This window comes from Zootermopsis nevadensis, unplaced genomic scaffold (assembly GCF_977971745.1).
Source record: "Zootermopsis nevadensis isolate Lab colony 2312 unplaced genomic scaffold, Znev_1.0 Znev_ptg000004l, whole genome shotgun sequence".
NCBI classification, from domain to species: domain Eukaryota; kingdom Metazoa; phylum Arthropoda; class Insecta; order Blattodea; family Termopsidae; genus Zootermopsis; species Zootermopsis nevadensis.
Window position 1 is genome coordinate 5447903 of NW_028259136.1, and position 25183 is coordinate 5473085.

At 38.0% G+C, this 25183-nt stretch overlaps 1 protein-coding gene across 2 annotated transcripts in view; it reads left to right on the forward strand.

The window, feature by feature from the left end:
- Positions 1-24902, forward strand: part of LOC110829174 (orexin/Hypocretin receptor type 1) — a 140368-nt gene extending 115466 nt beyond the window's left edge. The window contains exons 4-6 of one of the 2 annotated variants that reach the window (XM_087342969.1): positions 11441-11597; positions 12235-12347; positions 21726-24902. In XM_087342969.1, coding sequence (XP_087199095.1) covers positions 11441-11597; positions 12235-12347; positions 21726-21940 — 485 coding nt within the window. In that variant the 3' untranslated portion in view covers positions 21941-24902. Of the gene's footprint in view, positions 1-11440; positions 11598-12234; positions 12348-14986; positions 18976-21725 lie in introns of those variants that run through there. The other variant, XM_022062626.2, reaches the window with a different exon arrangement.
- Positions 24903-25183: the final 281 nt, after the last annotated feature.

Sequence of the window (25183 nt, forward strand, 5' to 3'; positions counted from 1 at the left end):
CAATATTTAAATCGCATATTGCTGCCGATCTATGGAAGCCTGGATGACCATATTGATGTAAGATTGAGGACATGAATAGGTCAACATCGCAGCAAGATCACGAAGAGATCTGTCCAAGATTTTGAGGAATATAGGCCCTTATATATTCCGACCATAATTCAAGAATATTTCTTCTCCCGCTCATATCTACCTAACTCTATTGAAGTGGGTGACCATACACATTTTAGTTTGAAGCCTCTTATAGATTAAATTCATGCTTAAGTTAGGGCAATAACATTCCAAAAGATAGTGCCGCTTTAGTTATGTTATACTGGCTTAGGTTGTGTTTGATTAGGTTAGGTTAGGTTAGGTTTAGGTTGGGTTAGGTTAGGTTTAGGTTGGGTTAGGTTATGTTTACCGTGAGATGTTTTAGGTTATGTTTGGGTAAGGTAAGGTTGGGTTGTTCGCGTTAGGTTAGACAATATTGTGTTGTTTTACTATGGGTTAGGTTGTGTCCTGGAGAATTTCTAGCATGTTCATAAGGTGGTCGTGGGGATGTCCTGGAATGATGCTGGAGAAATTCTGGAAACGTTCTGGAGGAATCCTGAAGAAGTTCCAGAGTAGTGCCGGAGAATTCATGGAGAGGTTATGCGGAAATTCTTTGGTCGTGGATAAGTGCTGGAGAAATCACGGAGAAGTTCTGGATGAGTCCTGGAAGTTTATGTGGAAGTCCTAAAGCGGTGCTGGGTTTGATCTTAATGCGGGTCGGTAGTTTTGGATTCGTCTAAATTTGATTGGGATAAGTTTCATTGAATTACTTTGCGTTGTTTTGGGTTAGGTTAGGTATATCCATTCACTGACGGTTTAATGAACAGGAGAGGCCAACTAGGTCACATCATGGTCACCGACCATTATTTAAATTAAGATATAAATGTGTTCTTTGTAACAGCGGAATAAATTTTTTTAAATTCTTAAGTCATCCAACTCTTTAGTAGAGACGTATTGTAATCCACGTCCGATTTAGCTCAGACGAACTGTACTTCCTCTTTATACGTAAAAGTCAAGCTGGAGAGGAAATAGTCTGAAGGATGGTCGTAGAAACTGTCCGCTGGCAGGAAATGATAAGTGAACGTACGGGACAGAAGAATAGCGGATCCTTTACCCTTTCAGAGAACTGAAGTACTCGATTGGAAGACGTTCTCGTGTGCTTATGGCTGCCAGTGAAATCGACAGTAACCTGAGGTCATGGAAGAAAGCCATTCTTCAGAAGCTGTAGTCGCATAGAGGCTTTCCAAATTCCCCGCCTTTTATGATCCCTAAAGTTCGCTACAGAAGCTGGACCTTATCTTCACCCAAATGACTCCAGTCCACAATTTTATACATTATTTTTAATACACGTTTTGGTATTATCCTTCCATATACTCCCATGCCTCCCATATGCACACTCTTCGCTTCAGGTTTATAGACCAAAATATTCTACACATTTCTCATCTCTTCCCTGTATCTTGTCAGTCTCTTCCTGGTTAGTATGATCGACTTAATATTGGATGAAGCCTCCAGTTATGACGCTGATCGTTGTGCATTTCTTCCCGGCTTCCTGTTACTAATTTTTCCTTGTGTTCAGACATTCTGAACAGAACACTGTTCTGAAGCTCCCTTTTTATTTTATGATTTTCGAGACCGCGTGTTGAGACAGAGGACGAGAGGAACAAAGATTCTGATTTGAATGGAAGAAAATCGATTTCCGGAGATGACCGTCTTCTGGGTTGTAGCGCCGTATAGACCGGTAGAAGGTTGCCAACGTTTCTGAGGTCCCTGATGCCTCCATCATCAGGGCGACGAGTGATTGAGGCAGCAAGCACCTCTGAAACGTCTGCAAACTTCTACCAGACTACACGTTGTTATAATCCAAAAGATAGCCATCTTTCTACTCGCCTCCATGATAACCTCAAATCCTATTAAGCATTTTCCGAACGTAATTTTCTCATGATTTGTTCGTGAATCGTGTCTTGCAGTGGCTTCCCATAATTTTTGTGTTATTTATCAGTGTTACAGTTTCAACCTTATTCTAGTGACGATATGGGCTTAGGTAACAAGCATCCTTAGGTACACTGAATTACTTGTTGATTCACTGCAGGAAGTAGCCTATATGAGGTATTGTGTGATGTGGTTATTTCACTATTTATCTGTTCATTAACTGCAATATGTACGCAGCGTACAATTATATACTCGTGTGAACATGAATATTGAGGTTCGCGGCTTGATTTATTCCGGTCTGCAAATTCTAGTTATCGTTACATGTGTGCGTGTTCGTACGTGTACGGCAACTACGAGAAATAGTTTCAACTTTCGTCTGTATACTTTTGCTTTGTTTTTGCTTTTTTAAAAATATTTTCTTCTATTTTCTTGTGTGTGTGTTTTTTCGAAAGTTGGACATAAGTTCATAAATTTTAATTTATTTTGTGCGATTTTTAAACTTGAATATAAATGACAAATGTCTTAAAAACGTAAAATTTTCCCTGTATTTCTGACCCAGTTTAAAAGGCTCACAATGTTTTGTCCTATCAATGTGGCTGTATCTTTAAATATGATACTTTTTTCACATCGCTGTACTATTCACGTCGTCTATCACGATTTATAAATTCTAGTACACGTTTAACTTTCTTGACTGGACTGACTACTTACTAAGTACTGAGTAACTTGCAGTTTTTCAACAAGACACAATGTGTTTCATTCGAAACGCGACCCTGTCTGCTGCATATGAATTCCATCACGCCCAAAACGACGAAACCAATGTCAATTTTGAATTCTTGCAGTCGTATCCCGTTGTCGGAGCTGATACCTTGCTTGAAACCATCAACGGTCCTGCTCCCCGAAATTCTGTTACCAGTCGATGTATTGTTGACTAACGCATTTCTAAATATTTGACGAACAGCAGCTAAAGATTTCGGTGCGATTTAATTTTCAAGAATGAACACACGTTCTGCTCGTGAATACTCCATGTTCGCACCTGCACAGATTTTGCGTAACTGACGTGAACGGCGGCCTAGCAACCAGGGTGACCTTGACTCAGGCGTCACGGGGGAGATTAAGAGAGAATATCGCAAGGGGTGGACCTGATTTTGATTTCATATTTGTAACGTACTACGTAATTGTTACAATTATTTATTTTAATCCGTCTGATCACAATATTTAAAATTCCTTATAATTAAGATAATAAAATATCATTGATGTTCCATATCGATTGATCGATTTACATTTCGGAACATTTACACAACATGTTTCGGTTTTGTAAAACCGTCATCAGGTGTAAAATATATCTAAGAACTTAAAACTCAATTATGATTTCTGTAGTATTTTGGTGATGTTTCATTACGTTTGTTTTTCCATTTTTGGGCGAAGGTGTTGTTTTTCTTAAATGTTATTAGATGTACATATCGGCCTGTAAGTAAATGGAAAAACAAACGTAATGAAACATCACCAAAATACTACAGAAATCATAATTGAGTTTTAAGTTCTTAGATATATTTTACACCTGATGATGGTTTTATAAAAACCGAAACATGTTGTGTAAATGTTCCGAAATGTAAATCGATCAATCGATATGGAACATCAATGATATTTTATTATCTTAATTATAAGAAATTTTAAATATTGTGATCAGACGGATTAAAATAAATAATTGTTATAATATTCACAATATGACGCAATTACACTATATTACTACGTAATTGGTGATTTTGGTTGTGATTTAAATGGTACAGCCTGTAGTTGCAAGGCAAATGTGCAGAAAGACAAAAGTTCGTAATATTGAGGAATGTTTGTCTGGTGGAATGACATCCACATTTCTGTTCGCCGGAATTCAGTGAACTTTTCTGAAAAATATTGCTTCAAAGCCATTGATATCGTAGCATGATGTACAAATGAACTCTCTTGTCTAATACGATGATTTAAAATTCTGAAAGTTAAAAATGTAGAAAGTCTTATGCTTTAGGAATGTGCAGTCATTGGAGCTGGGTTTTTAATATCTTGTCTAATATATGCCTATCAAAGACCAGATTTATTTCATATTCTATTCATGTAATTTTTTTTTCTATCTTCTGATTTGTTTCAATGACTAATTTCCCTTTTCATATTTTCTGTTCCGTCGTGCTGGTGTGTCTGCATGAGTGAGTAGTACAAATAGAAAGCTGCTTATTGGTGACGGATTTTAGATATGAGTAATGTAGGATCGTTGTAAAATGTGGCGAAGTTCAAACTTTTGTTAACAGCGTTAACAAATCAGAATTGCTTTCACCGGTAAATTAATAGCGGATTAAATTCGGGGAAATATTAGCCACGGCGTAGTTTGAAATGTTTCCTCTATTAAAATGTAAAGATTAAATGTAATTAAACTATAATTTTACTCGTTGTTTTGTATAGATGTGAAATCTGGTCTCTCTCGTTAAATTAATAATGTGTATTGATGGAGGTTTAATAGCAGGGTGGCGAGGAAAATATTTGGAACCTTTGTTTCTTAATCAGGGGCCAATAAATTATGCTTAACAGGTCATCGATAAACTATGTCTTTTGTATATATTTTAGTTAATCTATGTTCTGTTCACTCAAAATATATGAAAATAGTCCACAGTACCAGAAATGCTCCTCTTAATGACCTCAAATCAATTATATACATGTCTGCCTTCTATTATCTACTAAAACTTTTTTTCGTTTTCTTTTAGCAAAGGGAAATTTAAATGTGGTTCTCGTATGTGTGTGTTTTTTTCTCTCGAAATTCCTTTAACTTTTAATTTAGTTTTGTACTTATATCGATGCGTTATTGCACGGAAAAGCGAATTTGGGTTACAAATCCGTTTAGAGCCGAGCGAAAACACATTATGTCGAGGGGAATTATCGTGTTATACCAGTCTTCATGTACGTCAGTACATTTGTCGTAATGATTTGCCATGTGGTCCTCTCATGATCCAGAATAAACCGAAGTAGACAGATTTATTGAACGTTTACTGTGTTTACATTTACAGTGGTTTACATGAGCACGGGTAATCATCAGCACGTTTGAGCGAAGTGACCACAAATTACTATTTAAATATAAAAATTAACCGTGTGCAAAGACGAAACTAACCAAGTTCTTACAAAAGAAATACACGAAAAGACCGGCTTCTTTTTAGTTTCATTTCTGTTGTAGGGTCATTTGTTCTGATGTTGGTATGTTGAGTAAAATAATTATGGGAGTTTAGTTTGACTACACTACTTTCGAAGATGGCGTCCTACAATACAGAAAAGTTCTAAGAACCTGAAAATTAAAGTTTACAAAACAATAATTTTGCCTTTTGTTTTGTATGGGTGCGAAACATGGTCTCTCACTCAGAGGGAGGAACACAGATTGCAGGTGTTTGAGAATCGGGTGTTGAGGAGGATATTTGGGCCTAGGAGAAAAGACGATGAGGCGTAGAGAAAACTGCATAATGACGAGCTTAAAAATTTGTCAGGGTGATTAAGTCGAGAAGAATGAGATGGGCGGGACATGTAGACCGCATGGATGGGACAAGAGGTGTGCACCGGGTATTGGTTGGGAAGCCTGAGGGGAAGAGACCTCTGGGGAGACCTAGACGTAGATGGGAGGATAATCTCAGGCGGGATCTATGGGAGATAGGAGTTGAAGGAGACGGGATTTTGTTGGCCCAGGACAGGGTCCAGTGGAGGGCTTTGGTTAATAAATAAATGAACATGAATTACATATAAAATTATGAGCGGAAACTGTCAGACGAAAGTACTTTGGAAAACTAGTTGTAGATAGGATTATAATATTAAAATGCATCGTATATAAATAGACTTTGAAGCTTTAAACTGCGTTTAACTGATTCATTTACAGGCCTTACTGAACACGATAATAAACATTAGTTTTTTTATCGAATAAGAACTTGTTCTACTGGCTGTACAAGTAACAGGTGCTTAAGAAAGACCCTGTGCCACGAAGTGAGCTGTTCCCTTTTCTGTGCGCGCTGCAGGGGCTTGTTCTTGCAGCGTCACCATGGCTACGAACAATAGTTTCCATTCTGTTCCTTCTGTGAGCCGGCCGACGCTCTCAGCAAGTCTGTGTAGGAGTCGCGGTAGAATCCCAGAAACTAATGATCAATGTTTTTGACATTTTGACATCATGAATCTTACAGCAGCTTACATTGCCAACCCCGTTTCCTACTTTTGGTTGCCTAAATTCCAGAAGACAACTTTCTGCATTTGTTTCGCTCGTTGAATTAAGCTTCTATATTCATGGAGAATTATTTATCTGAAGATTTCTGTCTTCTGGGTTGTTGCGCTGTGTAGTATGGTCAATGTTTACCAGCGTTTCGGAGGTCATAGTGCCTCCGTCATCAGGGCGATGAAAATTTCTGTCTTCTGGGTCGTTGCGCTGTGTAGTATGGTCGATGTTTACCAGCGTTTCGGAGGTCATACTGCCTCCGTCATCAGGGCGATGAAGATTTCTGTCTTCTGGGTTGTTGCGCTGTGTAGTCTGGTAGATGTTTACCAACGTTTCAGAGGTCATACTGCCTCCATCATCAGGGCGATGAGTATGAAGATTTCTGTCTTCTGGGTCGTTGCGCTGTGTAGTATGGTCAATGTTTACCAGCGTTTCGGAGGTCATACTGCCTCCGTCATCAAGGCGATGTAAATTTCTGTCTTCTGGGTCGTTGCGCTGTGTAGTATGGTCGATGTTTACCAGCGTTTCGGAGGTCATACTGCCTCCGTCATCAGGGCGATGAAGATTTCTGTCTTCTGGGTTGTTGCACTGTGTAGTCTGGTAGATGTTTACCAACGTTTCAGAGGTCATACTGCCTCCATCATCAGGGCGATGAGTATGAAGATTTCTGTCTTCTGGGTTGTTGCGCTGTGTAGTCTGGTCGATGTTTACTAACGTTTCAGAGGTCATACTGCCTCCATCATCAGGGCGATGAGTATGAAGATTTCTGTCTTCTGGGTTGTTGCACTGTGTAGTCTGGTCGATGTTAACCAACGTTTCAGAGGTCATACTGCCTCCATCATCAGGGCGATGAAGATTTCTGTCTTCTGGGTTGTTGCGCTGTGTAGTCTGGTCGATGTTTACCAACGTTTCTGAAGTCATACTGCCTCCATCATCAGGGCGATGAAGATTTCTGTCTTCTGGGTTGTCGCGCTGTGTAGTCTGGTCGATGTTTACCAACGTTTCAGAGGTCATACTGCCTCCATCATCAGGGCGATTATCGCCCTGATGATGCCAGAAGACAACCGTCTTTTGTCTAGATGTACCAGTTGAGCCGTTAGCCATCCTGTTGATCATTTCCGAGGTCCTGTGTTTGCTTCTCGGTAGCGGGCCGTTCAGACAGAGGATTTTGTATTCTCGGCTAACGCTGACCCTTGTCGCAACTGTCTGATATCCCTGGTGCATTCAGAAATTCTTGGGTAGGAAGATGGCCTGTCTGTCCGATGTACGCCTTCCCGTATGTACGGAGGATCTTTATATGCCAGCCTTTTGTGTCTTGAATTGTTGATCCTTCACCGATTCAAGACGAGACGCAATTTTATCGACGGATTTCATAATAGTGTATACCGTATTCTTCTTGAATAACACGACGCTCTGTTGTTCCCTGAATATAACAGATGTTTGCTAAGTGGATGCATAGTTTTCTATTTTTGCCGATTTATTCTGCGGATATTTTATGGGCATCGAAATTCGTTTGGATACTGTGGGAATAATTCTGTGGTTTATAAATCCTAATGTGTCGTGCGGATACGGATAAATGAGCGAAATTATTTCAACAGGTAACATAATAGAGAGGAAATAAAAAGATATTGAAATACGAGTTACGTTTTCTAGAAATTTCATACCATTATTTATTCTTTTCTGGGATTAAAATGAACCAGAGCATAGAGGAATGTATTAAACATAGTAGCAGTTACGAGATATGAGTTATTGCACGGTCGTATTCAAAGTTATTGTTACTGAGTGAATAAAGATGGCTGTCCAAAGTCTGCACTTCTTATGCGTGGAGTTATAAAATACAAATTTTATTAATTTAGAATTTGAAATTTTAAGAACTAATTTAAAGGGCAAAAATTGTAAAATATTTATGAAGAAATTACTTGTATGAAGATGAGTAAGAATAATAATAATAATTTAATTTAATTCTGTTCTTTATTTTAACGCGTTAACACAAGAGCTGCAGGAGCTAATGACGGAGTCAGCAAAATAAGATAAATACGAAGAATAAAAATCAATAAAAAAAATAATTGGAAACAAAATTAGGCACTCGTTCATGAAGTCAGTGTGGGTACTTTTTGTTGTCGAGAAAGTGTCCTCAAAGGACATAATTTTTTTTTAACAAAGATCCCCTTATATAATTTGCAGCAACGACGCACCTGGCTAATGAAATATTTAGGTTGGGTTAGACCTTACACAGACTTCGGCTACTGATAATATTGGTGAAAAGTCTTGTAATTATGCATGCTGTAAATTAGTAAGATTTTAATTTATAAAGCGGCACACAGTACTGCCATAAAAATTCTCTGTTAATTAAAAATTTTACAATATTATTTTATAGAACAGCTGTTCTGAAAAAGGATTCATATACCTCACGGGGTACATGAGGTACATGAATCCATATCAGGATATACGTGAGATACATTTCATAAAACGTCAGACATGGAATAAACAAAGTTTATGTAAAATTAACAAGGCTTTGTTTATCGTGCCGTTCACTATTACACTTTCAGAACTTTATTCAAAGTGTATATAGGGACATTATGAAGTTGTTTAGGATAGTTATTCTTTAATACAACTTTTCCATTTTTATAAAAATTGTGATGCACTGGTGTGAAGGGTCATAGCAACGGCTCAGAAATTTTCAGCGAATTAGGCGAGACCGACTTTTGAATTTTGAGTCACAGCGACTCTGATTCTTTCGGTTTACCTTTAAAATTTTCAGTTACGAGTTCAAACCTTCGTGTGATAAAAATTACTTAGGCACGATTAACAGATTAGGCATAAGCAGTATTGTAGGTTATGTTAGGTTAAAGCTCAGTATTTATTCTATTTTTCGTTTAAGACTTGTTTTCTGCCATTAAGTATCAGTTTACACAGCGAGAATGTGTGCTAAAGAAAATCAAAGATATAAGAAGGTTAAGGGCACATATTTAGCACTATCGTTTCAATTTGGTTGCTCCTAATATACGAATTTGTAATTTACTGCTACCCACATCATAGAAACTGTAAGTTTACACGTGATCAGACCTCCTTTTGCGACTGAGTTTGTATAATAACGTGAGATAAAACAGGAAGAGCGGGTACTTTGTGCGCTGTTAATTTAGAACAATTTGATATTGAGAATGTATGGGAGCTGAGAAGACGATGTTCTAGGAAGTCGCAGGGAACTTTCGCTGCAGCGTTTGTTTCCAAAACCAATGACAAAGAAGCAGAGATAAATGAGATTCAGATTCCTTTGTGTCTTTCGGTATTGTGTGCAGGTTGGTACACGTGGATATTACAGCTGGCATAGGGGCACGTTGGATATGGAATTAAAACATCCGCAAACAAATGTGTTAATATCTTATTGTTTTCATGCATAAATAATGATGAATGCGATTCTCACACACACACACATATATATAAATTGTTGAATTTTAATAACAATAGCGCGTGTATTCGTAAATATTAAATAATATATACGTGTCTGTTTAGTTTTCCACCGCGGATTTTTATTGTCTATTCGAATCTTTGTAAAATGGGGAATGAAATTTGGATTGGGAAGTTCCGAAACGTAAGCACGCGCTGACTGTCATCATTGTATGAGCTGTCCCTAATAATGCATTTTTAAGTTTTACTGTGTAGCAGGTCCTGAATACCATGTGGAAGACTTTCTAACGTATCATTTCAAGTAATCATCAAATCACGAAAAAAGTGTTTTAATATTTGATTTAATTTATTGTGCGAACACTGTCCATCTCAGCTCTAAAGTTGTCGTTGTGTTATTCTTAAACTTTATAGTTTGGTTTTGGTTTGGACGAGGAGCGTAGTACGTGTAATCGTTCACATAATTTTATCGATTCCGTGGTCATAGTTTTCTTAGTACAGTTCTGCAAACAGCCCAAAATCACGTCGATCTATTTCTTTACGAGTATGCTTGTGGGACTTAACATTGGCATAATTAAACTGTAAGAAATATCAAAGAAGCAAAGTAGGAGAGAGACAATGTAAGGGATTTTTTCCATAGTGAGTAGAGTAAGGATGCTGCACTGTCCCATCTACTTACTGTATAATTCATTTGAATCCTTGCGAAGTTACCACGAGCGATGGACTGGAACTTACGAGGTAGCGGCGAGTCACTAGTGACTGAGTGACAACGAGCCTGTCACTTCAGCTGGACTTCCGCCTCATTTTCACACCGGAAAGACGCCAGAAGGTTTGCCATGTCATCGTAGGTAAAGAGAAAAGCAAGAGTGAAGAGGGTAAAGAAAGATATAAATAGAGGAAAAGATGTAAGACGGAGAAGATCGGTATCCTCGGGTTTTGTGTGACTTTCAGAGATGAACCGCGTCTAATGTTGAGAATTGTCCATTGTTTTTTTGTAAACGCTGCAGTTTTGACTTCAAAATGGATGTGTAGTGGTTGGGCTTTTTCGAGACCTTATACAAGGCAGGCGCTATGCAGAGAACTGTATATGATGGCGATCTTCCACCCCTTATCGTTCATCGTCTTGCTTGTTTCACCACTTTTTCATCATCAGGACGATGAGAGAGATCCCTGATATTAGAACCAGCAAGGACCTCTGAAACACCGGTACATTTCTATCAGACTGCACAGCGCTACAAGTCGGAAGACAGTCATCTTCTTAACAAGTCATTTAGTATACAATGACACAGTTTTTGTGTATTCACTTAATTGTTATATTTGTAAATAGGCTCGGCTTTAATGACGTTTTAGCGTCAGGGAGAACAGGAAGTTCTGGGAATAAGTTATGACTCCTATTGTCCGTGTAGGAGGCAATTTATCTTCAATAACTTGCTTGTTTATATCTACCGTTTTTCAGTTAGCGCAGGCAACAAGTTTTTGATTCCGTTTTGTGTTTGCTTCGACATTCAGTCGAGTAATTTTGCGTCTTCACATTATTTAATATTCGTCTCGCGGCACCTTCTATCAGTCTCCTGTTACCACCAACAACATTACACAATATGGGGAATTACGGAACGTTGCGATGTAGCGGTTGGTATTACTGAGTGAGAATCCTCGTTCCTTTACGATATTATCTTAAAATAGGCCACGATAATCTTCACATCCTCTGTTCCTCGCTCTTGTCCATCCGGATTTCTGACATGTCGTTGTGTAACTCATTTAATTAACAAAGCGTCATTTAATAAATCACGTAAGAACCAGTGAGAATCGATCGAAGTTGACGTTGATCAAGGGTCAAACGTGTATTTGTGGTTGCAGCTCTGTCTGCGATCAGGCGCAACACGATGAACACGAACGCCAACAACACGACGGAGGGTCAGCTGAGGTCCCGAAGGAAAGCTGCCAAGATGCTGGTAGCTGTCGTCATCATGTTCGCGGTCTGCTACTTCCCAGTTCATCTGCTCAGTATTATCAGGTACTATTTCGCTCTTATGACGGCTTAAACGGTGTTGATGCGATGAAAATTTTGTCGGCGTCTAGCGGAATATGCATCAAACGTCAAATTAGGTCTAATATAAATACGATTTTTAGCAAACACACTTTTGTGTTTGCATACATCGTTTATGCACAACACCAGTGCTCGGTGAAATGACAAATATGTAAAATTCCGTATTTAACATAGTGTTTGGGACGTTCTCTTCCAAGAATTTAATTAACAAGGATCGTACTATATATTGTTATTCATCAATCAGTTATTTCTTGATGGCTAATATGTATACAGTGTTATTAGTACCAATATTACAATGTTTGTATCTATATTACAGTATAACTGGTATGAATATTACAGTATCATTTATATTACTATTACATTGGTACAATATTTTATTCTGTAGAAAACAAAAGGTTAGTATAGCAAACTATGGTTGATTAAAACACAAAATGACACATACGTGCTCTAATGACAGCTGAATAAGTCGCAAAGCGTCTGCATTTGGGTAAAAATAAAGTTTTTTTTAAAAAAAAAAATTAAAATGGTAACTGTTGCCTTAATAAATAATTGCAGTCACTAGATCATTGTATGCACGCAACCCGTGTGTTCTCTGCCTGTTCAGATACGCAATGAACATCCCAACCTCAGACGCGATGGTAGCCGTCGCAATGCTTTCTCATTGGCTGTGCTATGCCAACAGCGCTGTGAACCCAGTCATCTACAACTTCATGAGCGGTAAGTACGCGTATTTTCATGTAGGTACTGCAGCTCTGGAATGCATTGGAAGGCACGTAAATACATGTGTGTAGTGGTAAAAATGTTTTCGTTCTATACTGATCCAAATTTTTAATCTCAAATGACGGTGATGTTTTCTATTTCCCAAATAACCTTTAAATTATATAACGCGTACATTGTGCCCGGTGGTAACGGCGTAGTCCTGCTATGATTTCAGAAGTAAATTAGTGCTATATTTACGTCGCAAACATTCGGTGTAAAAGATGCAGTACGATTAAGGGGGAGAGTGAGTCTTATAAATTGGAAAATACAGTAATTTCTTACACATTATAAGCAAGAGCAGGTGTTAACCCTTTAAAACGTCAGGTCCTTGCTGTCTCCATCATCAGGGCGATTCGTCCTGATGATGGATACAGGATCAGGGACGTCGGTAATGTTCTTCGGCGCAACAACCCGGAAGACAGCAAACTTTAGCTGAAAAACAACTTTGATCCACAGTCGAGAGTGGGGGACGTTGATTTATCAAGTGCTTCCCGTGTTTTTCTGCAAAGCGTAAACATTTTAAGGGATTTTCTTTTGTGTGTGCAGGTAATTTGGTGATTTTCGTGTTACCTGATTCAGAATGATTTATCATCGTAGTTCACAGATGACCACATAGTAGGCTGTAATGAAGTTAAATTGTTTCCTATGGCTAGGAATCGGCACGTCAATTTGTGTAGTTTAACTAATGAGAGACAATGCAGTTGGATCATTAAGTTATGCTCACGCCAAGAGCATACGTGAATGTGAAATATCATGAGTCTCTCGTACAAATTTGAGTTTCTGCATTTGTTTGTGTCCATGGTCGCATGCAAGTATGCTCTGTTGCACGGCTTCTGTAAACATCACTTCTTCCTCTTTGTGTATTAGTGGGCAATGAACATGAAATTTCAATTCCTCTGCCGTTCTCATAACCTCACGACTTCTGCATTCATGTGTGTCTTATTTCATTTGTTTTGTCTCGCGTGCATCTGCTGACTTTTATGAGCGAATCGCTTCAATATCTTTTATCTGCCTTAGACGTCAAACTAAGATATTTTGATTCAATCCGGAGACATTAAATTTGCTTTTTCCGACTGAATTCTGTCATTAACTTTCCTTCTACTGTTCCTCCACAATTGTAAAACAGTTATGTTTATAACCGATCAGGATATTTCATGTTTAATTTTCGTTCTATTGCCCCTTTTAAATTTTTCATTCCAAAAAATAGTATTTGTTATTATTATTCTTATCCACACACACACACGCTAAAACATGACAATATTAATCAATTTATTTCTATCAGTTAGCTAATAACTATATCAAGTAACGTTTATAGAATATCTATAAATGATTTTGTAAATATTGACGAGATCACATAGCTATTGAAAGACAGTATGTTCTTATATAAATATATTTCTAGAAAAATTATGTTCAACTATTTCAGACTTAGTTATTCGTTCATTCTGTTTTTAAATAAGTTTTTATTTGGGAGTGTTTTTTATATAATTTTATTTCTTATGCATGTTTTGTTGTCGTCGTCGTTGTTTACTTTGGCTTGGCTAATTAGGGTTCCGTTTGAATAGTAGTCGTTTGTCATTAATATAATTGTCACACGAAAGTATTAACGCTAAAACACACCCTGAAAGTAACGTTCAGAGCTAGTCGGAATTTGCCGTCATCTTTATAAAATACCTCGAATATTTTTCATAATTAATACTTGGACCCGCCCATAGTACGGCTCATTAGCGCAGATGTGTTGAATGACATTTTAAATTACCCACTTCATGGCCACTTAGTAGCATAAATTTATCATATTATCTTATACAGAAATTATAAAGCCTTTTCCTCTACAATAATTTTATTTTACATTCAACCGACAGAAATTATTACAAAGACGGACATAAGTGGGAGGATTAATACGACAGCCAGCTCTCCATTGACGCTACGTTCAACACGAATCTCACCTGAAGTTACCCGGAATTTAACCTTGATCTGAATTCTCTCATAACTGGTTTGCTGGCCTAGATGTATCGTTTCGTGGTTTGCCATTGTGTGAAAAACAAATCTAATACCGCAATGATCTTCCTGTATAACAGTGGGTCTCAACCTTTTCCGACCTGCTTATAGACTCTCGGGCCCGAAGGACAGTTTATTGAAACTTCATGTCTGTAAACAATGCTTACTTTATATTACAAATAGTCATTTTTCTTGAGTAGTCTTTCAGTATCAGGTTTAAGTTTTAGTCCTGCAGTTCGCATGCAATCCTCTTATGTGTTCAACAGTAAGACACATCCTAATTCTTCATCCGGCGTTCTTCATTTAACGGAACAATTGCTCACAGAAATAGTTATTAACCTATTATCAAAGCGTGTTTTACGAGTATATCGACAGGTTGCAGGTTGAGAACCCCTGTTCTGCGACTTATATCATTGTCGGAGTTGGGTTTAATCGGATGTCCATCACGCGCACCGCGCACGCGTGATGGACATCCATCACGCGCATGCGTGTTTCTACCCCTTCATTTCCCCACCTAATACGCCAAGCCTAGTAGTGTAAATCGTACGTGTAGCTAGCTGCCTTCCACGTTTTGCTGTTGAAGCTTGTCGTTTTTCCAACAGGAAAATTCCGCCGCGAATTCAAACGCACGTTTCTCCAATGCCGTTGCCTTTATCAGACCACAACCTCTTCTCCCCAATCTGGTCACTTCAATAACCGCGTTTCTACAGCCTGCGAGTACCCTATGACTGCTTCAGCTGCCCACGGCTCCACATCCGTACGTAGCGGCTCCTTCCTGCCCTCTTCCGCTGGTTCCAATTCCCGACGACAGGGGCGCAGTTACTTGGCCAACAACAATGAGACGTCCAGCAGTCGATTCTGACATAGACTGCTGGTGCCCTCCAGCGGCAGCAGTGTGGACTACGGCAGCAAACATCGCCGGGTGACGTGGGCTTCACGAGATACTCACACATCTGAGGGACAGCCAGCCACGGTCCCACCAACTGCAGGAACATTCCATTATGCTTAGATTGCAGACACAAACCGCAGCAAAGAACGGATCAAAACTGTAAAACCACAACCCTAAAATGAAAGGAACATACCTGGATCTCTGTACGTCATTGTTACTCACGATCACTTGAAAACGAGTTTAAAGTTTATTCTTTTTTTAATTTTTTTATTTAAATAAGGTGGAATTGGCAACACTGTTTCTCGCATCGTAGCGTAAAGAATAGTTTCCATATCAAGACACAACTGAACACCCTGCACTGTGCCTGTGAAGACCTGTGGAAATGCATCAAACACGCAACTGAGAGAGATTTGAATGTGATAAGTCATGTATTCGGAAGTATTGTGGATTCGCTCAAGTTTGTTTACCTCGAAACTCTAAAATTCCAGATTATTCAATAACTCTGTGAATAATTTACCACGACTTTTTTTTTTTGAACTGTTACCAGGATGGCGGGTTGGTCAGTCACAGGAACCCTAACGTCGAGATAAGGAAGGTGATCACTGTCGAGGGTCGTGAGACCTAATCCCCATGCCCTTAAGTGATCATGCTTTGTGGTAAAATCTGCTTAAAACGGAATATTGTCTTGTATGAGATCTCAAATCTCACCATATCGATTTTAATCTTCTGGTTGCGACGCCGTGAGAATCTCAGATCTCACGCAGTTTGAATTTCCCATTATGACATGAACATGGTCTGTTAAGATGTCTCGTGCGTAATGCACTTTGTGTGTGACGTATTCCCTTTGTGGAAATAACCTAAAACGAAGACTTTCAATGAACACTGACTGCCCGAATGAATGTTCTCTCAAGAGGTAGATGTTTCATGGCTGGCTTTTAACGTAAGAGGTTCTTACAGTGTTTGATGTGATCATGAAAATTCACAAAGAACTCCATTTCACCTAATGCTTTCCCCTCGCTATGCTATCGTAATCGAGCCTTAAAATACGTTTTAATACAGTCATGCCTCTCTTAAAGATATTTCCTGAATAATCGTTCCCATGTTACAAAGCGTTTATCACAGACAACCACAGTAGGTCTTACCCATTATAAAGATCGCCGGTTGGTTCTTAAGTCATTTAACGACACTGTATCAGTCTTAGAGCCTGCCTTTCGACTAGGGAGATATGTGTACGGTGAGATTTCAAGTTCTCAAGCGACGTGTATGGAAATGGGAGTCTTCTGGGATATTGTTCCGTGTTATCTGGTAGATATTCACCGACGATGCTATGATAATGCAGTAAGTATAGTGGGCGCAGTAGTTTTTGGCCGGTGGAATTTTCAAGGGGAAGGCTAGGAGCGAGTCTCTTGTGCTATGGTATAATGCTGACTGCACCGAGGAGCTTGTGTGACTGAACGCCCAAACAAAAGAAATGCACTGACCGTGCCACCTCAGGTACACAGAGTAGGCCCGTCCGCCAGCTCCACTAGCACAATGACGCATTATCGTTCTGGTCAGACTGTACCTTGGTGTCTTAGATCATCACCCTCTGTATTCATAGGTGGTAATATTTCTGGCAGACAGGCGCCATGTTCGCTCAACTCCGTTAATTGCCGACAGATTTTGGACTAAACTGTTATTCTTCTCTTTAGGATTTTGCTGCTGGAGTTCAATATAAGGCTTCGCCCTTTTTTGGGTTGAACCGCGTCGAATGTTGAGAATTACACAACATTTTGGCAAGCATTGCAGTTGCCATCTTCAGGGTGAGTATGTTTTGATTGTTTCTGCGGGTGTAATGTGACGTATCTGATAGGGAGAGAGTGGGCTACTAGATTAATATTGACCCTGAAGATGGCATCTGTAATGTTTGCCGAAACTTTGGATAAATTTCAACATTTGACGCTCATCCCGAGAGTCGAAGTTTTACACAGACTAAACAGATTCTATACGTACAGCTATGTGTTGTGTGTCTTTATTTATAGTCCTTGGGCTTTGTGATGATGTGGAGTGTTAAGAATGTCATGGAAATCTGCAGGACTTAAGTGCTTTAGATGATTTTGCTATATTTGTTCCTTGTTTGAACGGTAGTAATCTTAGTTTTGTGTGCGAACTTCAAACTTCGACTTACTTACTTCACTATTGCAATCTAAGTGATATTTATATGGCGTTATTTTAATAAAATTTTCCATTATATGCTAACGTTATGTGAACTTAACATTTTCGATCACTACAGACCTAAAACTATCAAGAAAAATGTATGCCCCATTAGACAAATTGGTTATTAGCATTAGCTCGTTTGCGTGTAAGTTCCAGTTATGTACCTTACGTGTCAGTGACGTATCTAATACTTCAAAGGAAGAGAGAAGTATAAAATCATTCATACAAACAAAACTGTTTACACTTTAAGTGAAAATTACTCCCTATAAGTCAGTGGCTTGTCTATTATATTTCAATGATACTAGATAAAAAAACTTTTGAAATTTGCACCGCACATGTCAGTGGCTTATCGTGAATTATATTCCGATGCTATAACATTATTCGTCAAAACAGCGGCAGGTTTCTGAAGTTAAGTCCGCGATGGACATTAGAAAACAGACCCGTTATGTTCATGGTTACACACTCGTAATTCGAGTAGGCCTGTATCAAGATCAGTGTTCCACGAATTTGTGCAATAAATCGTATATTCCCAAGTTATAGTCTGAAAAAGGGAAATATCTTATCTTTCGTAATGCAGGGTTCATCGACTATAGTTTTGTCTTCGTATGCCTTCACGTTCACGGGACAAGGATGTATTTATGGCCACTTACAGTTGTGTGCCCCGTTTTCGTGAGCGGACATTTTGTGGTGTGCCGCAGGTGTGAATAGGTTTCGGACCACTGGCTTGGACCAAAACACGAAAATCGGGAATTACCATTTGTGAAATCGCGTAATCTTCTGTGAGACGTTTTTATTAAAAGATTTAACCAGTCCTACAAATTTTCCACTCGTACCTAATTTTACAGAAAAAGATAATTCATTGTATAGGGCTACATTAATTAAAAATTTAATTTGCAATAAAAGTGATTAATTATAATTTCCTCATTTACAATAGCTGCATCTTCATAGCACATATTTTAAAATATTAGCCTATAATAAATCCTTGAAACGGGATATTTTTATGTCGTTAGCCAGTAAAGTTAAATGTATTATCAGGCTGTTCGTAATTTTTAATTAATTAATAATTCGTTAGGTATTTATACTACTCAGATATTGGTGTTCTTATATAACTTCTCCTTATACTTATCAGTTTCTTTGACTTGATTAAGAATTCGACAGTCATGTTTTGTGTTAACTAAAGATGTTTATGATGTCTTTGTAATCATGTATCATATAATACATATTGTAGTACTTGGGGAAATTATACGCTCATATTTAAAGAGAACACAACTACAATAACGAGGTAGTTGGGGAAAAAAATATTATTAAATTACATATTTGTATATTCCACGTTTTCTCTTATGTTTGTCACTGTTATTATTCCTTGCTAAACTTTGATTCCAATATGGTTCCAAGACTTATGCACATCGTCTTACTCAGACTGGATGTCTGGATGTTTGGATGTTTCGTCATTCATGTCAAACTGCACTTTGTAATCATGTCAGAGAATAAACTTTATTTCTTGAACAGATGCTTATGCTCTCTCCAGCAGTGCTGTTCTGCACAGTATCTTCTTCTGTTGCAATTGTGTCACGCCCTTCATACCAAGGCAATGAAATGCGTTTTTATGAAGACGAGTCCAGGAAAAAAAAAAATCCCAACTTTCCGACACGACGCGTACTTTCATGACTTCACCTCCGCGATCGTAGCAGAAATTTCGTATCAGACGCTCAAAATATCCTCCATCCGCCCCTAATATTATAGCAAAAGGCCCACTTGTCGCCAAGCTTTCAACGTTACCACTGGTTATAAAAAATAAAGCACATGAACGTTAGAAGGCAGAGACGTGAAATTTGGACGCTGTAAACTAAATTACAGATGGCACTGGTAGTGGCAGTGCTTTTGATAATGAAGTGTATCGTAAACATTTTGTCTCATTTTGCCGTCTGACCCGGAACGTCTGTCTCGTCTTGTCTTGTCTTCCACGGAACTTAACTCAGCGTCGGGAATTTCAAGAAAAATGAGCGCAGTAACTCAGAATAGGACCCTTTTCTGGACCCATATACCACGGTGGTCTAGCGGTTAGAACGTTGGCCTTGTAATCCTGGGGTTTCGGGTTCGATTCCCGGCGGTGCCCGAATTTATAACTTGTGTTGGGCAAGGCCGTGGTCTAGGCAACACGGAGTTTTCCTCCGTGGCATCCCAACAATTACTCCATTCACACACTGAAGAAGGCAATGGCAAACCACTTCTGGATCATCTGCCAAGAACGTATATGAACAGGTCCCAGTCCGAGAAAAGGATGGAAGGATCCTGTTCATATGGACCTGTCGTCAGACAGAACACTAAATAAATAAAATTCTTAGCTATTTTGTTGTATAGAATACCTTAATTTCTGCCAAACCTTTAAGTTACACCCTGGTATGTATTCTTCAGGTATTTTGTATGGATGTGAGACATTTTAGTTCTGTGTTACAGTCGGGAGAGAACACGAATCTTGATTGATAGAAACATAGTAATGGAATATTTAGGCCCAGGAGAGATAAACTGTACTCTAGATAGTTGGATGCATTGTGTTCTTCCGTAACGTTGGTATCTACCTACATGTCGACACGGCGTCATAACCTAGAAGAGCAACATCGTCAGTTTCACCGCCAAGAGAAACTCAGGCCTTACCTGTGTATAACTTATTTCTCATATCTTATTATATTACTTGTAATAAATTCAGTTGATTGTAGTTCATCATACGCCTCATTCTCCGAGAAGAAAACAGAATAACAATGAACAATACGAAGGTTAGTTGTGTCGAAGTCGTAGAAACTTCATGTAAAATAAGCTTTGCATATTTTGCTCGTATAATCGTATGCATGATTGTTGGGTGACTTGAATTTACACACAGTCAGTCCGGGGAGAGATCGAGCAGATCGATTGTATACACCAGGTCATTGTTTCACGAACGTTCAGTTAATAAGTAGTCGCTTTATAAACAACGTTCAAGAAACAACTGGGTGGTGTAGCAAGTTCTGAAGCTGTGTTTGCATTATGTAGAAGTGGCGTACCATTTCTAGCCTTCCCTTCCTCTCGTCAATTAATATCTGAGCACTGAAGAGGGATTATTAAATCACGTCTTCAGTATGTACAAGTTTTGATGGATTTCATTGCCTTCGCCTTGCTTAAACCTGAAGATAAGGGTGATACATTCCTCTGAAATGTTGGTATCCACCTACAAGACTACTACCACAATCGATATATTATTTTGTGTACGTAACTATGTATATATTTCAATGTATTAATTTATCGCATGTCAGTGTGGATGCAAGCATGAAAGTACATTAAGTGTCGTCAGTACGTATATTACTGTTCATTTTCTAGGCATTTCTTTGTGAGCCATTCTCATGTTGCATGTTTAATCTCTTAGAAAGATAATCTTTTCCAAGTTTTCATAGTACCTTCGATATTGGTGGCCGCTACGTTATTATTTTACCAAAACTCAATTCTCATAAGTTACTGCCCTTGATTATTATGTATCTGTATTTTAGTATTTAAATTGTCATGAATGGTGATGATACGCTCATAGAAAAGATAGTAAACCTAAATAATTTTAAATTGTACTGGTCCCCATATGATTTGTAAATAAATTTTATTAACACTGTTTTAAAACCTTGAAGCCGAAACTCATCTCAATAATATTTAAAGGTTTGGTTGATACAAAAAAAACACGTCACGTTTCCACTAGAAAGATCAGTTGATTAATGCTGTTAGGGAAATAATCGATATTTGCTCTGAAAATCATACAATCCGCGTAAATACACACTGTGGGAAAATTGCAGAACCAAAATCTGTGCAATTCCGGGCCATTACTAAAGTCTGTTGATTGGATCAGTGTTGATAAGTAAGAACTTATATTCTTTTCTTGAGGAATATTCTTCCCTGAACCTTGTGCGAATTTGTCATATATAGATTCGTTGCATGACTTCGTTTTATTATTTTGTTCTGGGTCCCTAAGTAAGCCTCTGGTAAATAGAACCCAAAGAGTCAACACCACTGATATCTAAGCTTGCCACTGGGCACAAATTTGAACTACTTCAGTTTAATTCAAATTTTTACATGCTATTTTTACATTAACTGTTTTAATATTATTCTCCCACCTCCATCATGGTCTTCCATTATAATTTTATAAATATTTCTTGATTTCTATCCAAGGAAGGACTGCAGCTCATTGTAAACTCCTTGAGTCTTTGGGGTCCTGTTCTAAAAGTTAATTTTCTTAACCTTAGGGAAGTTCCGGAAGGAGTTCAAGCGGACGTTTGGGTTTTGGTGCTGCAGAGAGCGTCGTATTTCCCGTCAACATCACATGTCGACAATACACGCCGGCAGTAGTACATACATCTGCCGCTTCACAACAGGTGGCAGCGCTACCTACACTGCGCGCACTGAGATTGTGCCCTTGAATGGTATAACCTCTACCACCAACATCGCAGACGTCGATTGACATCGGGTCAGACCCCTATCCTCTGTGTGGAAGCCAGAGGAGGAAATGGGGTAATGAACATCTGAAATTCTTACCAAATTATATTATCTCCTTTAAAAGTAGCTATTCACTATTCTTCTGGGTCCCTACCTGAATGGTAAACATTATTGATCTTTCAGAGAAAGTTGGTGCTTCCTTCTTCAAGGCCAGTCATGAAAATTTTTTGATTTGATCTCTGATATTCTGGTGGGGGGGGGGAATCATCCACTTATTAATTATATTTCGTTCATTTCTGAAACAGAACTGGCAATTTTATAACTCGGCAAATGCAGAACTAGTTTCCATTATTCGTCCCTATATACAGAACAATATGGAAATATCTGTGCCTCTTATGCGCACGCTTAAAAACACAATGGAAAACAGTAGTCAGGAAACTAATCTCCAGGTCAAAATTTTGTTTGCAAGACTAACTAAAAGATCAGATGGGTAGCAGATAATTCCACGATGGGCAGTGGTTGGTAAGTTGATACCTTCCATAAAGTACACTTCTCATGTGAAGAGATCCTGAAATGCGTGGCATAGTAAAATACTTCATAGTTGATGTGGTATAATAGGTTGTGATCATATATATATATATATATATATATATATATTTGAATTAAACCCTGATTTTACATGACTATCGTAGTTAGCCTCCTATATATAATATCCCTTTACTAATTATATAACCGCCACGATTTAGCGGTTAGAACTCTGGGCTTGTGATACTGGGGTCCCGGGTTCGATTCCCGGCGGTGCTTAGATTTACAACTTGTATCGGGCAGGGCCGTGTTCCAGACATCACGGAGTTTTCTTCTGGGGTCTCCCCGGTTTCTCCGTGGCATCCCAACAATTATTACACTTTCAACATCATCTAGCAAAAAGGGGGTCACAGCAGGCGCGTTAAATGTCGCGGTCCCGATCACACCCATGTACTGATGGGTCGTGAATCCTGCTAACCACCAATGCACTCCATGCTGAATGGTGTGTACTGGATACGAAAATATAATATAAAATAATGATATGCTGGACCTGATGTTAAGTTGTAGCAAAATTTGAGGTTATTCCAAAATAACCCATAAATACTGCAAGGTTTCCCCACATTGGTCAGTATTCTTTGTGCACGAATTAATTTCCCCAGCCAGAGACTCCATAAGTATTCAAAACCTGGAGGAGAAAAATTCAAGCACAAAATTTTAATAAAGTAGCCTTTGTGGTCAAAATGCTTCATGTGTGGAACTAACCATTACTTGTGTATTCATCCCCACGTATGATATCTAGCCATTGAAAAACATTTGTGATCTGTCTGCCTTACTCCTCAGTGTGTATTTAGAATGTGGGTTGTCAAGTACAATTTGTAACAGTATCAACCATTTGCAGAAAACAAAACAAACAAATTGCCATTGAATTAAATTTGAATTATCAGTCAGATATACATGAACCTGCACTACACTAACCTCACAAATTTTGAATAATACATTGTTGATAAGATGCACACAAAACCAGAGTATATGTGCTCAGTGAATTGAATTTGTAGTGATGCATTTTATTCAGATGTACATGTATAAACCTATTCTGTAATATAACTCGACCTTACTGAGAGTTTTCTTACTACCTACTGTACATAGGTTATGCTAAAGTCACTTCTAGACAGGAATGAGACATTTAACATTATAACTTCAAATTTCTCACTGCCGCAGTCTAAAGGTTGAAAGTGCATGTTTTAATGATCAAAAGTCTTTAGCTGAAATAAGCCTGATACCTTTTCTTCATGCTTTATATAACATCGCATATCAAGCCACATACAATTCTGATTCCACAGATTTAGCAAGAAAACTAGAATCTCTAGGGGAACAAAAATGTGTTGTTTTATGCCACCAGAATCAGGTACAATGTAGAGATTTTTGGACACAATAAAGTAGAAAAGACGTGTAATTTGCTAATATCCTGTCTCATGCTGTGAAGCTGTTATATGAACTTGATACTGGTAATGAATGAGCTTCTTTGTACAGAGAAAATATTTTCTGAGTATTGTTAAGAAGGTCTATATGATTTGTTATAAATATCTGAGAAGTGGAAGTATACGAGTGAATATACAATGTTCAGTCAGTTGCTCAATGTGTGGTATATTGATTGAGGTTATATTTGTTCTCACTGTAAAAGCAGCATTCTCTCACAACATGAATGTCTGAAAAGTGGAATAAAAATACATTATCACAAGTACAGTTTTCAGTCAGTTGCTTAGTGTATGGGACATTGATTGAGGTTGTATTAGTTCACATTTGAAAACAATATTCTCATACAACAAAGACATCCTAACCACATTCACATTATTTCTAATTGTAATAATGAATTATGTCTGTTATGAATACTGTTGTTTATGCCAATTTGATATATTCGTGGAAAGATAATATATGTCATGTAAGTCATTTCTTTTACGTCTCTTTGTGCAAATTAAAAATTAATTTTTCATAAATTATATTCTTTGTGCTATACAATGGATACTTGTGTAACAGCAGTAACATAAATTGAATTTAAAATGTCTTAATCTTAACTTCCTGTCACTTGCACAACATTTTTACCTGGTCAACTCTTCTTTCTTAAGTTACTGTTATTACGATTTAAATATAATCCTTGTGAGTGTTACATTGCTTTATTTTTTCTGCACTGCCAGTTTTTATCAAGAACACATTATCATAATTACTTGAGAGTTGACTGTGTCAGTGTATCACAACAAAATTTTTTGCCTGACAAAAGAGTCTACAAAAAGACTTCATTCTTATAAATTATTGCTGCAATAATAATCTACATGGTATGTATTTGTTACTTATTATGTATAACTGATTATAATGTCTTGTTTCAAGTGTTTGTATGATATGTAATCATATTACTGTGTACTAGCCTATATAATGATTCAGTAAATAAAATTGTATATTTGTTGTAATTTTGTATCATCCTGACAAGGCCATGCCATAGCACAGTGGTTAGTCACCAGCTTCTCAACATTAAGGCCCAAATTCATGCCCAGTTGTTAATTAGAGTTAATGGATTAGTTTATTGCATAGTTTATTATTCCAAACCCATTACTATTGTTAGTTTCACGTGCTTATTCCACTGTGTTGATTTGAAAAAGTCATAACCCTCTGCTGATTTAGTGTTAACTGAAAATGCTAGCAAAGTTAAAACAAATGTTGACTTAAGTCACAAGTAAAGCAGCAACTTCAG